This window comes from Hyperoodon ampullatus (assembly GCF_949752795.1).
Source record: "Hyperoodon ampullatus genome assembly, chromosome: 11".
In the NCBI taxonomy this organism is placed as follows: domain Eukaryota; kingdom Metazoa; phylum Chordata; class Mammalia; order Artiodactyla; family Ziphiidae; genus Hyperoodon; species Hyperoodon ampullatus.
In genome coordinates, this window is record NC_136924.1 from 82,367,549 (window position 1) to 82,380,729 (window position 13,181).

General features: G+C 38.5%; 1 protein-coding gene across 1 annotated transcript in view; it reads left to right on the forward strand.

Annotated features, from left to right (window-relative positions):
* Positions 1-5,279: 5,279 nt before the first annotated feature.
* The window catches only part of DNAI7 (dynein axonemal intermediate chain 7), a gene marked incomplete at its 3' end in the record, with an annotated part of 76,953 nt that continues 69,051 nt past the window's right edge, over positions 5,280-13,181 (forward strand). Inside the window, exons 1-2 of the mRNA XM_079715555.1 lie at positions 5,280-5,311; positions 8,246-8,263. Of these exons, the coding sequence (XP_079571681.1) occupies positions 5,309-5,311; positions 8,246-8,263 (21 nt within the window). The 5' untranslated portion in view covers positions 5,280-5,308. The remainder of the gene's footprint in view (positions 5,312-8,245; positions 8,264-13,181) is intronic.

The window sequence follows — 13,181 nt, forward strand, 5'->3', positions numbered from 1 at the left end:
AGCTCTGTAAAGGCACCACGATAGCCTCACCAGAAAATAATTCCCAATACTTGTGACGGCTGTGGTGGCTCAATCTTAAAATCCTAACGTCATAAGCGTTCAGCTCATGACAGGCCCCAAATAAATGTTAACGTCATTTAAAGCCGCCTTTAAAGTTCTGTGATGCCCATTTTCCTATTGACCTAAAAAGACTTTTATACCTTTTTATGTCCCTCATTAACGTAATTTTTATTTTGAAATAATTTCATTCCATCTTGGAGAAAAGTTGCAGCTTAGTACTACTAAGAACATTTTTTTTCCTGAACTATTTGAGAATAAGTTGCTTACCCGGTATCAAATCAGCCTGAACACTTTGCAGTGCCATCCGACAGAAACACAGTGCAGCCCACCCATGTAATTTTATGTTTTTTGGTAGCCCATATTAAAAAATAAAGCCGGTGAAATTACTCTTATATTGTTTATATCCAAAATATTATTTCAGTGTATCATGCCAGAAGCGCTTATAGGTACCAATGGCTTCGTTGCTACCATACTGGACAGCACAGCTTTAGAATGTATTTCCTACGAACAAGGATGTTTTCCTGCAGCACAATACAACCATCAGAATCAGGAAATTAACAAACACTGTTACATTACTACCATCGAATCCACAACCCCAAGTTTTGGCAGTTGTCCCAAAGATGCCCTTTATAGCAAAAGTATCCAGTCCATGATTACACACTGCATTTAATTTTCAAGTCTCTAGCCTTCTTCAATCTGAAAAAATTCCTTTGAATTTCCTTGACTTTCATGAACCTGACATTTGTGAAGAACACAGGCCATTTATTTTGTAGAAATATGTCTCATTTTGATGTTAAGTCATGGCTAGATTCAGCTTATGTAGTTTGGGCAAAAATATTAGACATGGTGCTTTGTTCATTTCACTGCGTCCTATTAGGTGGACACAATTCCCATTTGTTCCATTATGGTTGATGTTAATTTTGATCACTTGATAAAGGTGTTTGTCAGGACTCTCCTCAGTTAAGTTACTTTTTTCCCTTTGAAATTAGTATTTTGTGGGAGGTACTTTGAGACATAAGTATATGTAGTTCAGAAAAAATTTCCTCTTACAAAAACATTAAAAATAACTGTTTATTGGGAGGGGGGATAGGCTTGGGGCATACCACTCAAATCGTATACAACTGTAAATGGAGCACTATTAATAAAACAACAGAAATTGGTGCCTGGAGAGCTAATTTGGGACAGATTGCTCTCAGCATAGCTGGAGGATACCACAGAGATGTTTAAAATGCTCGAAAATAATCGTCTGTGAATGGGAGTGGGAGGCCGGAGAGCAGGAAGGTATCAAAAGAGGCAGGAGGAAATCCTTGGGGATAATGGATATGTTTGTCCTGCTTGGGGTGAGGTGTAGGCATGTGTCAAATTTATCAAATTGTATTTATGCTTAATAATTGTAGCTTAGTGGATGTCAATTATACCTTAGTAAAACTGTTTAAAAAATAGTGTAGATATATATGCTAGCAAAATGCTAAGAGTAGGGCTGGGAGATATTCAGGTACATGTGGAAGGAGAGAGTTACCTAAACCACAAGGCTGCTAATCAGTGGTCAGGATAGGTGATTCAACTGTAACCAGGTCAACAGTTGCAAAAAACAGGGTATACCTCTCTGAGGAGGGAGCCCTGGGGGTGAGCACTTTTTAAATTTTTTTACAAACATACTTGAAAGGCTCCTGCTGCCAGTACAGCAACTAAGTGAAGACCTTTTCTTGCTGAAGTTTATAAATCTGCTTCTCTGGCTCCTCTTTCTTAGGGAAAAAAAATCACATAGGAGCCAACATTATTTCCATGTTAATACTTGTATACTTCTCCTGTTTACTAATAATTTATGAGTTAGCTCACGTTACAAGCATACAATGTAGCAGAGCAGTTTTTTTCTGAGTTCATTAATATTAGCTTTCTTGTCTTCCTCCAAATTGCTATTTTTCTGCTTTTGTCTGTTATCACTTCAGAGCTTTCCTCCAGAAAAGGTAGTCCTTTTCAATCTGCTCCTACAGATGAAAGGACAAAAAAAACTTTTTAGAAGATCTGCACACATGGTTGCAGCTTAGGGACTTTGGGCTTTACTTAGGGTGATCTGAGTGGGCCCTTTATCGGGGAACCTCTGATGGTAGTATCTTAGACGGTTCTCCTCGGCTGGTTAGATTCCCCAGAGAAAAGTCTTCGAATCTTCTGAGCATTTGCTAATGTAACATTAAGAAGCAGAAGAGGAACCAGGGCCTTGCATTCAGCATTATGTATACCCAAACTCACCTCATCTGCTTCCAGTGTGGTTTTGGTGTACTTAGTATGCCTGAGGACACCCCACTCCAGAGACTAGTATTATTTTGTCCAGAAATAAACCTCCTGTCTTCTGTGGGAGTGACGGGTACAGACACTTAGGGGTGGTTTTCAAATAACTTTCACTTAATCCTCTCTGATTTACTTCATTCTTCATTTCCAATTACAGTGGCCCTGTTCCAGTGCCTTTTGAGCATTATGCAGTATAAACTGGGATTTCTAGTGTGCTAGGTCACATTCATCTGTTTTGCAGCTTCTGAAGTTTTACGGTTGTCATCTCCTCTTCTATTCTTCTTTTATTTTTAAATTGGTTTACTGAAGATTTAGTGGGTTTGGAAGGGAGTGAAATTAGATGAGTGTATTTAACCGGGAACATCAACACCGAATTTCATTTTTAAAACTTTTTTTGCTGACAGCCATTTTTCATGTGTTTTAATCTTACTGAAGAATGATGACTCTTAAGAACCTTGTGCTTTTAAAATAATTGTAAATTAAATCTACATTAGATGTAATTTAAAATTGCAAATTATAAGCTGTTTAATTCCTGGCAAAGAGCATAGCTCTATTTAATTCACAATTTGTAATTTGTAAAACTTTTTAGAAATGTGGCTTAAATCATCCTCTTTAGCTGTTGCCCTTTTTACAAATTATACATAATAAAGGATCTGCCCAGCAAAAAAGTAGCTGCTGTGACTAAGGTAAGCTTGTCCCATTCTTTGATATGTTACTTTATGAGTTAAGGAAATCTGTTTTTATTGCATGCTGACCTTCAGGCATTTCAGTTTATTTTAGCCTTTGGGAGAAACAGGTTTCCTTGGGTTCAGAATTGGTGAACAATTTAAATACAGCAGGGACCTGGAGCTGTTCCTTAACCCTGCATGAAGTCATGGAGGTTACTGTTCTTTGTAGAGAGCCAAACGAGTTAGGGACTGAGAGAAGTCCCCCATCATCCTGAGAATCTGGATGGGGATGGGCATACAATCCACACTGATGGCTCTTTCCCAATGACTTGTGGGCCAAGGAGGTAAGACATGACTAACTCCAGTTCTGGGTTAAGTGAGAACTGTCATTTAACTAGGGGTTATGGTGTCTAGAGCTGTTATTAGTCACTGTTCTCCATGAAGTTCTGACTTGACTCAAACAGATGAAGCACATTTCCCCAAAGTAGTTAAGCCTAAAAAGCTTCACACAAAAATTTATCCCAATACACTTGCAGCACCAAAGGATACATAATCCACGAGGTAGGTGGCAAGAGAGCTTGCCCCCCAAAAGCTGGTATACTGCTTGGTCTAGGCCTACCTAGAAGCCAGATTATAAAAGTGAGTTGAAAGGAGATGGCTGTGTATGTTCATACGGGGGAGGTACTACACCTGTCTGAAGGTAACAAAGAGAACAGGAAATGGGCCTTCTTACACAGCTTGTAAGAGAAGTAGTAGAGAAGAACTTAACAAGCTCACTGGTATAATCTCACAGCACAGTGGCCCCCTAGAACACAGTCCAGCCTGTTTTAACACATCCATAGCAAATCCTTCTCCCTAGGAGGGAAGCTGGTGGAATGAGAACTTGAGCAAGTCTCTCCTCTAGAAGCCCACCATTTTAAAGTTGTGATTACCATCACACCTCCTTACCCGCATCAGAGTTGACTGAGCTTTTGTATCATAAATATTAGTAGCTTGGTTGAAAAACTAAAACAAAAGCTTAGTTCCACACCACACAGCTTCAGAACTCTATATGAAGTCGACGTTAAGACTTTTTAATCTTGCTACCAGGGATGTGGAGGTGAGATGTCATAGCTATGACACAGTCTGGATTTCTGTGGGGAGAATAACACTTTAACCCACAAAGACCAGCTCAGTCAGTAATACTTATTTACTAATAATACCTTTAGTCAATGAAAGTGCAAGGGACAGCGCATTATAAAATGAGAATTCAGAGATGAGAAATGGTGGCAATAATCTAAAAGCATTTCATGTCTTGTCAGGCTAAAACAGGGTTTAGATGGAAAATCAGAGAAGTCAGACAGGCTTTGGAAGGACCTTAATTTCTCAATCTCTTAATTTCTTCTAGTTTTCCTGTTGGTCTAAATTGCCAGAGTTTCATGCGGGGAGACTGACATTCGAATGACCTTGACCCTGGGCACATAATTTAGCGAGTCTTGCTGGGTCTCAGAGACCGCCACCTGTAAGGAATACTTTACCCGGGAACTGCTTCAAATCATTTCCAGTTCTTGGTTAGACCGCCTCTAAGCAAAAACGGCATATACCTTGCGTGCCCAGGAAGTAAACAGAACCAGGTGCAGGGAGAAGAATCCGAAGGTTATTAATTTCGAAATAAACAACCCTCTGGGAGCCAATTTATTTACCTCTTTTTCTAAACTGCCAATCGAGACCCGCCCCACGCTGGTCTAAGCGGTGGCGGCCCAGGCAGCCGAGCCGGTGTCAGTCACTAGACCCAGTCGCGTAGCCGGCGGCGCCCTTCCTTCTCGAAACCGCACAGAAAGATTCATCCCAGCTACTCTAGGGAAATAGGGAGAGGGACTGTCAACGTCGGAAGACGCTTAGAAACCCTTTCCCACACCCGCTGGTCCTCGCCGAGGGCATACTTCACCGCCTCCAGACCTCAGGATTCGGAAAACAGAATAAAACCCTCGGGCCCGGCACTCACGCACTTTCCGGCACGCGGCAGCCGTAACAGCCTCCTCACGCTCCGACTCCTGCGGCAGTCGACCGAGGCGGGGCGGCGGAGGTGGGTGGGGCAACCTGTCAGGGAAGGGGGCGGGGCGCCGTCCGGAAGAACCCCAGCACGACTGCGCGGACCGAGACGCGCGGATCTCCGCTCCCGCCTTGGCGCCAGTGGGCGGGGCTTGTCGTCCTGACAACCCAGGAGCGTTTCTCCTCACAACTCGGGAGCGTTTGTCCTCACAGTCCTGAGCTCCGACTTGGCCGACTACGGAGGTAGTGTCTGCCTCAGCATGGTGAGCAGGGAAAGTGGGGGAGCCGGGTGAAGGGGCGAGCATTGATTCTCCTGCACCGTGTTAAATTATGTAACAAGAGCCTGTCATATTTTATCAGAGGGGAGCGAGTCGGTTTAGGAAAGAGCCCATACCCTTGGGGTGGGGGCGGGGGAAGGACCTTCCCCAGATCTGTGGCCTTCTGGCCAGGCTCCGGCGGACAGGTGGGAGTAATAACCAGTTTCTGCAAGCGGGGATGATCAGTGCGGTCAGATGATGTCTTAAAATCTCGACCTCTTGCTAAATTTAAATATCGGTCTCAATTTAGTAACTTCCAATAGTGATAGACATTCCCATGAAATTGCTTTTTTATTGCAGCTTGGGGGAAATGTGTTTTTTTGCCTCCTCATCAATTAATTTAAACCTTTTTCAATTTACTCTGCTTTGACAAGTTATTTTATGTGGTTTTTTGTGGAAATTTGAATTGTTTCATAATTCAGGGTATGCAACCTGCCCTGTGTTTATTAAGTATGATAAAGCTTCTTGTTGTGTTCTTCTGCACTCCTCAGCGTCATGTCTTCTCCAAGAACACAGGCCAACATGTAGCTATAAGATGTTCTCACTTCCCATTTTCTTAAACATGATTTCCATCTTCTTCTATGATTAAAACCAGAGGAAGTGGAAAATGTAATTAGTTAATTATTTAATTAGTTGATTAAGAGAAAATATGGAGCATGTTCTTTGTGCTTGGCACTAGGCTGAAGCCAAGGACACAAAGGTGAAAATTACCATCTCTCCTTGGTATGGAAGATAGACTTAGCAAATTAATTACAATACAGTTTTATAACTGTAATAATTGAAGCGACTACAATGGAGTAACGCAAAGTTGGAAATGTTGAAATTGGGGCAGGAGAGGGGACGGGAACAGGAAGGGAAGAGCAGTGCTTTTCAAGCTGTGGTTTAAAGTATGATTATGAATTTGCCAGAAGTGATGAGAAGAAATAGGGCCTGGAGAGCATTCATGTCAGGGAGAATAGAAAGTAAATGGATTTTAAGGGGACTGAAAACTGCTGATAACTTAAGGGAACAATAAGCACCTATTTATTATCTTCCAATCGGTCCATAAGTTTCTCGTTCTTAGATCCCTCTAGGAATCTTTCTCAAAATGTGGTTTCTGGAAAATTTGCCTCTAATAAACCTGGAATACCAGTTAAAATGCAAATTCCAGGAACAGACTGGACTCCAGATCTACATTATTAGTTTCCTAAGGCTGCCAAGTAACGACATACCACAAGCTAACTGGCTTAAACAATAGAGACTTACCGTTTCACAGTTCTAGAGGCTGGAAGTCCAAGTTCAAGGTGTTGTCAGGGTTATGCGCCCCCTGCAGGTGCCAGCTTCTGGTACTTCTTGGCTTGTGGCAGCATTACCTCATTCTTCACTGGCGTTCTCCCTGTGTGCGTGTCTGTGTCCAAATTTCCCCTTTTTTTTAACAAGGACGCCAGTCATGTTGGATCAGAGATCCACCCTATTCCAGTATGACCTCATCTTAATTTAACTACATCAGCTAGGACCCTCTTTCCAAATAAAGTAAAATTCAGAGATACTGGGAGATAAGACTTTAATGGATGAATTTTGAGAGGCCACAATTCAACCAATAATATGAACTGAATTACAATGGGGAGAGAGAAGTGAGTGTGTACACTTTTAGCCCAGGAATATGCATTTTAACAAGCATCCTAGGTGATTCTTATGCCCTCGTAACTTTGAGAACTTCTCTACTACATTATGCTCCTATGATTTGCAGGATGGGTGAGGATATGTACGTAAACTCAACCTGCATCACATTAAAAGCACTGGTGAGAGATGACAATTCCCCCACCTTTAAAATGTGGCTACTTGGGAACAGGGCCAATGCTGTTTACCTATTCTGCTGTATAGTAGTTATTTCAAGATGGAAGCACGTTAACTATTAATTGATAGCAAGTATGATAAAAATAAAACACATTTGTAAAAGTTATGAGAGCCAGTCTCCATTATAATTCATATCATCTCCAGCATCTCAGAGTGCTTTGTGTGTAAATCATTAATAAATACCTGCTGAACAGATTAGTGAAATATATGCACTTTTCAAGAAGATATAAGCTACTGCTTTGTGTCAGTTTTAACATTTATATTTTATACAGTGATAACCTTATGGCTTGAACCACTAACTTCTCCTGTACAAGTCGTCAAATGTGGAAAGTGTATGATCTTAAAGTCACATGGTCCCCTACAAATTCCTTACCAGAAATCTAATGAACACATGGGCCAAATCAGGAGATTACAAGTACTGTTACTAAAAACTACTTGTAAATATTGATTGAAATACTGTACTTTCCAAAATCCAAAAAAGCATAGATCTGCTTTAGGACACATTGCTGAATAGAATCATTTTGTCATAGTTTTGCCTGTTTTAAATTACTGGTTCTCTTTCTATAAAATCAGCAATCTAACTTTACAGAAAGATGGTTTCTTTATAAAATGAAATCATTCCCACACTTTCAAGCTTGACATTAGTACCAATACTAATGTCAGTGATTTCTTCTTTAGAACCCTTTAAACTAGTGCCTTCTTGACTGGCGCTGTTTCGTGATCGGGCATTTCGTTAAACATGGATCATTGATCGTCGTAAGAAAGAGTGTAAACTCTACTTACAAAAGATGCTTCAGTGGGTGAACTATCTTAGTCTTTCCTAGACTTGCTTGTAGTTTTGTCTGAATTCTTTTCTAAAAAAACTTTTTAATTTTGAGATGATTTTAGATTTCCAGAAAAGTTGCATAGAGGGTACAGAGAGTTCCCTTATACTCTTTACCCAGCTTCTCCTAATTTTAATATGCTAGGTAATCAGGATAGTTTTGTTTAAACGTCTGAATTATTTTTTAAATTTATCAATTCTTTTGTTTTTCCAACTTTTAGGGTCCCAAAGCAAAAAAGGTAGGTGGAAATTATTTCTCAAAATAGTTTTAAAGCACTGACATTGTACAAACAATTTTTAAACGTTTGCCAGTAGTTTTATTATAGTTTATAGAGTTTACTAAGCTTAGTTTTTAGACATTAATGCTATTTAAATTATGGAATAATCCCTTACAATAACAGGACGTATTTCAAATTTGACATAAAAAGATAGTTCTAATTTCACAAAGAGTTTGAAAAATACCTTTTAATTTTTACTTGTGTCTAGATTTGAGGTTTTTTTATTACTTGCGCTCTAGAAAATTTTGGATTAGGAACACTTTTCTTCATTTCAGATAAACACATAAAAATTTAGTTCTAAAACCTTCTGTGACTTAAAAGCGAACCCTAGGATAATGTCTTTAAATGGGTTTCATGGTAACACGTACTGAATTTTTCTGTGCTTTGTAAAAATTTGAGTTCATTAAGGGGTGTCTCAAATAACTTTTTCTCTCTTCTTAGTAGATTTATACCTGAAAGCAGAGATTATTATCTCTTGACTGGCAAACATAGACATAGTTCATTTGATCTAAAAGGTTTTTTTTAATCAGTTGCCAAAGTAGTTTCATGCAAAAATGTGATTTCCACCTATTCTTGAAAAATTGGAAACCTGATAACATTGGACCTACAGTCCTATACGGGAACAGTTGGCTAGACTAAGTAGCAGCTACCCCTTTGAGAAATGCATAAATTCTTCAGTTTGCTGTCGTCCAGACTATGACCAAATCCCTTACATTATTTACCTACCTGGTCCCAATAGGGATTTAGGTTTGGAATGCCAGCATTAAGGCATATCTGAAAAGTCACTACTCTGTTAATTTCCCCACCATTTTCTCTTATGGAATCAATTATACTCTCTGTGTTCTCATAGCACATGAATTTGTCCATACCTCAATTATAATGCCTATCATTTATTGTAATAATTTATCATTATGTGCTGTTCAAGGTCAAGAGCATGTCGCATTAATTTTTGTGTCCATAGCATTTAGTCTGGCACATAGTAGAAATTCAATATTTGTTGGATGAATATGTGAAACCCCATTTACCCTACCACTACTTTAAAACACTTGGGCCCTTGATTATTTAAGAAGAAATGCTTATATAAATGTGCATTCAATATTTATACGATTCAACATTTCTTCAAAAATGCTATTGAGTGCCATCTATGTTTGCTTTTCTCAGTCACTTGAACCCACTACCAACCTGATACTGTTTTAGGGACTGTGGATATAAATAACTGAACAAAATTTATGAAGGCTCTGGGCACATTCTTATGGGGGAAGTATTCTGGAGGACTACAATCATATATATGTTTGTCTACAATAGTTTATTAGTTTGTGTGGGCATTCATTTTCAGCTTTAGATTGTGAAATCTTAGGGGCATTGTTTTAAATCTGAAAACTCATTGTTCTAATGACTTTGGTACTTAACCATGGATGTATGGGTGCTAAATAAATACATTTGGATTATTTTCTTCATATTGTTGTTTCCCTTAAAGAATGGTGAGATTCATCCTGTGAAATTTGAAACCAAACATAAGGAAAAAATTACTCACTTTTTAATTATTTCCATTCTTAAAGATTATGGTTTGGGGATGAGGTGAGCCTGTAAAGGGAATTACAGTATGGTTAAAAAAGCATGGAAAGATATATTTTATTTCTGATTTCTTAAAGTTTTATTTTAAGGGAAAAAAGTAATAAACACACATATGGTACAAAATTAAAGTAGCATAAAAATGTAAAAGTTCCTCCTAGCCAAGACTAAAAGAACCACTGCAAATCTTTTCATTCATTTTCTAATCATTAAAAAGTGCGCGTGGGCTTCCCTGGTGGCGCAGTGGTTGAGAGTCCGCCTGCCGATGCAGGGGACACGGGTTCGTGCCCCGGTCCGGGAAGATCCCATATGCCACGGAGCGGCTGGGCCCGTGAGCCATGGCCGCTGAGCCTGCGCGTCCGGAGCCTGTGCTCCGCAATGGGAGAGACCACAACAGTGAGAGGCCCGCGTACCGCAAAAAAAAAAAAAAAAAAAAAAAAAAAAGTGCGCGTGCGCACACACACACACACACACACACACACGTTTTCTCCCCACATAATGGGAGCATTCTGCACCTTCTAGTTTTCACTTGATGATGATGCATTTTATTAATTCTAGTATACTCACCTTTTCACATTTTAACATGACTGAAATTGAGATATGTTTTATGGTTGATAACAACTTACAATCATTGTAGTCCTGAATTGACATCTATTTCCTCCAGAGATGTTTGCTTCTGTCGGTCACTTGGGCTTACTACCAACCTAATACTACTTTAAATTCTCTTCCTGAGAGTTTTTGGATCACACTAATAGTATGAGTCAGACTGCAAATCCACATTAACTGACTTGTGGTTTAAATTTTCAGGGATTTTTTTTTTCTTCGTTCTATTCATTTTTCAGGATTGAGCTATGCAAGTTTCCTTGTTGTATCTTTCTGTATTGTAGGTTCATTTGTGTTTACCTATTATTCAGCTATATACAGGCATTTCCTTTTACATTCACATCTTGGGCAGTTCCCTTTTTGGTATAATATCAATAATTTAAATGTGCATCTTACATCTGATGGCATCATAGATTCTATGGAGTAAATATGTCTTGGGGACCTTTTTTTGTTTCAGCACATTGAGATTATATCACTTCTTTTCACAGCTGTATCACATTTCATTGAAAGTATATCTATGATTTTTATATTGTCCCTATTTTTCACTACTACAAACAAGGTAGAAATGAAGATTCTTGTATATAAGGCCTTACAAACATATGGAAAAAGAGTTGTTTCATTGATGTGGCAGTATTCTAGACAATAAGAGTACAGCAGCAAGACAGAGTCCCTGTCCTCATGAAACTTACATTCTTTTTTTCCCAGCTTTATTAAGATATAATTGACGTATAACATTGTATTATAAGTTTCAAAGTATACAATGTGATGATTTGCCGTATGTATGTTTTATGAAATGATTACCAAAATAAGGTTGGTCACCTCACATAATTACCATTTTGTGTGTGTACCCGTGTGTGTTGAGGACATTTAAGATCAACTGTCTTAGCCACTTTCAAGTATACAATACAGTATTGTTAACTGTAGTCACCATACTGTACATTAGATCCTCAGAACTTATTTATTTTAATAACTGGAAGTTTGTACCCTTTGACCAACACCTCTCCATTTCCCCCATTCCCAGCCCCTGGCAATTACCAATTTACTCTCTGTTTCTATGAGTTTGGCTTTTTTAGACTCCACGTATAAGTGAGATCATGCAGTATTTGTCGTTCTCTGACTTATTTAACTTAGCATAATGCCCTCCAGGTTCATCTGTGTTGTTGCAAATAAGATCTTCTTCTTTTTTTGTGACTAAATAATATTCCATTATATATATACAATATAATATTTATAATATATATTATAATATATAATATTGTATAAATATGTAATATATTCAATATATAATATTATATTATAATATAATATAATATAATAATATATATTATTCCAATTTGTCCAATAATATTATATATTATATATATATCACATTTTCTTTATTCATTCTTTATTCATTCATCTGTGGATAGACACCACTTAGGTTGTTTTCATGTCTTGGCTATTGTGAATAATGTTGCAATGCACATGAGGGTGCAGATATCTCTTCAAAAGAGTGATTTCATTTCATGGAGCTTACATTCTTTCTGGGGAGGGGAGGGGAGGTGAATAAAAAATATAATTTCAGATTGTTTTGAATGTGCAGAAAACCAAGAAAGGGGTCAGTGGGAAATGTGGGGTAGGTATAATGTTATAATGGTGATTAAAGAGCTAAAGTTTGAGAAGAGACCTGGATGAAATGAGCATTCTATGCGGAAGAAAGAGTTCTTGCAAAGACCCATAGTTGGGAATGACCTTGGTGGTTAGAATAGAGTGAGCAAAGTTGAAGTGAAAGATAAAATGTGAGGTGGAGGGATGGTGAGGGTTGAGGGGTGGGCAGAAGGGTTGGGGGAGATAAGTAGGAGCCAGTTCTTAGCCAACTGGGCCCCGGTGAAACGTCTGGGTTTTATTCTGAGTGTGGGAGAGTTGTAAGCAGAGGAGTGACAGGATCTGATTTATATCTTTAAATGGTCAGTGGAGAATTCGCTGCAGGGAAGCAAGAGCAGAAGTAGGAGGACCAGTTAGGAAACTGTTGCATTAGTGTAGGTCAGAAGTCTTTACACCAAGGTGAACCTACTTCTAAAAGTAAAACATACTCTTTCCTGGAAAAAATCTACTGTCTTGAAGCCCCGCACTTTTGCTATTGCATCTTCCCCTTTTGCAAGTACGCTTCTGCTTTACAAAACAAAGGTCTATCCCTCATCCATTCTAAAGCTTACTGTACTTCATTGCCCTAGAACCTGGGCTATGAAACTAAAGGACCTTTCAAAACACTCATGTTGGCAAGGCTTTCTTTAATCAAGGCACTAATGACTTCTTGTTTTTGTCTGTCTTACAAGTAAGTGGTGAAATGTGGCATTTGAAATATTGAGATATTCTGAATGTCCTATATTTTGTAGTGTGGAGTGGTGGGACTGGTAATAATCTTTATTTAGTGACATTGCTTGTAAGATTATTGTCAAATGATGATGCAAAAAAAATGCTCTCACAGTGTAATTTATTGATAAAACATTCAGACTCCAAAAATAATAACATTAATTTTTTTAATGAAGAAAGATTAAGGGTATCAGTGAAAATGTAAATGAGCTTAATATTTTTACATAGACCTTAAAGTTGCCTTTGAAACTTCATATAATTTAAATTAGTATTATTCATTGCAAAAACTAGGAAATTGTACAAGACTATAGAAAAGGTTATAACACCTGGTACCCTGTTAAAACACCCATCG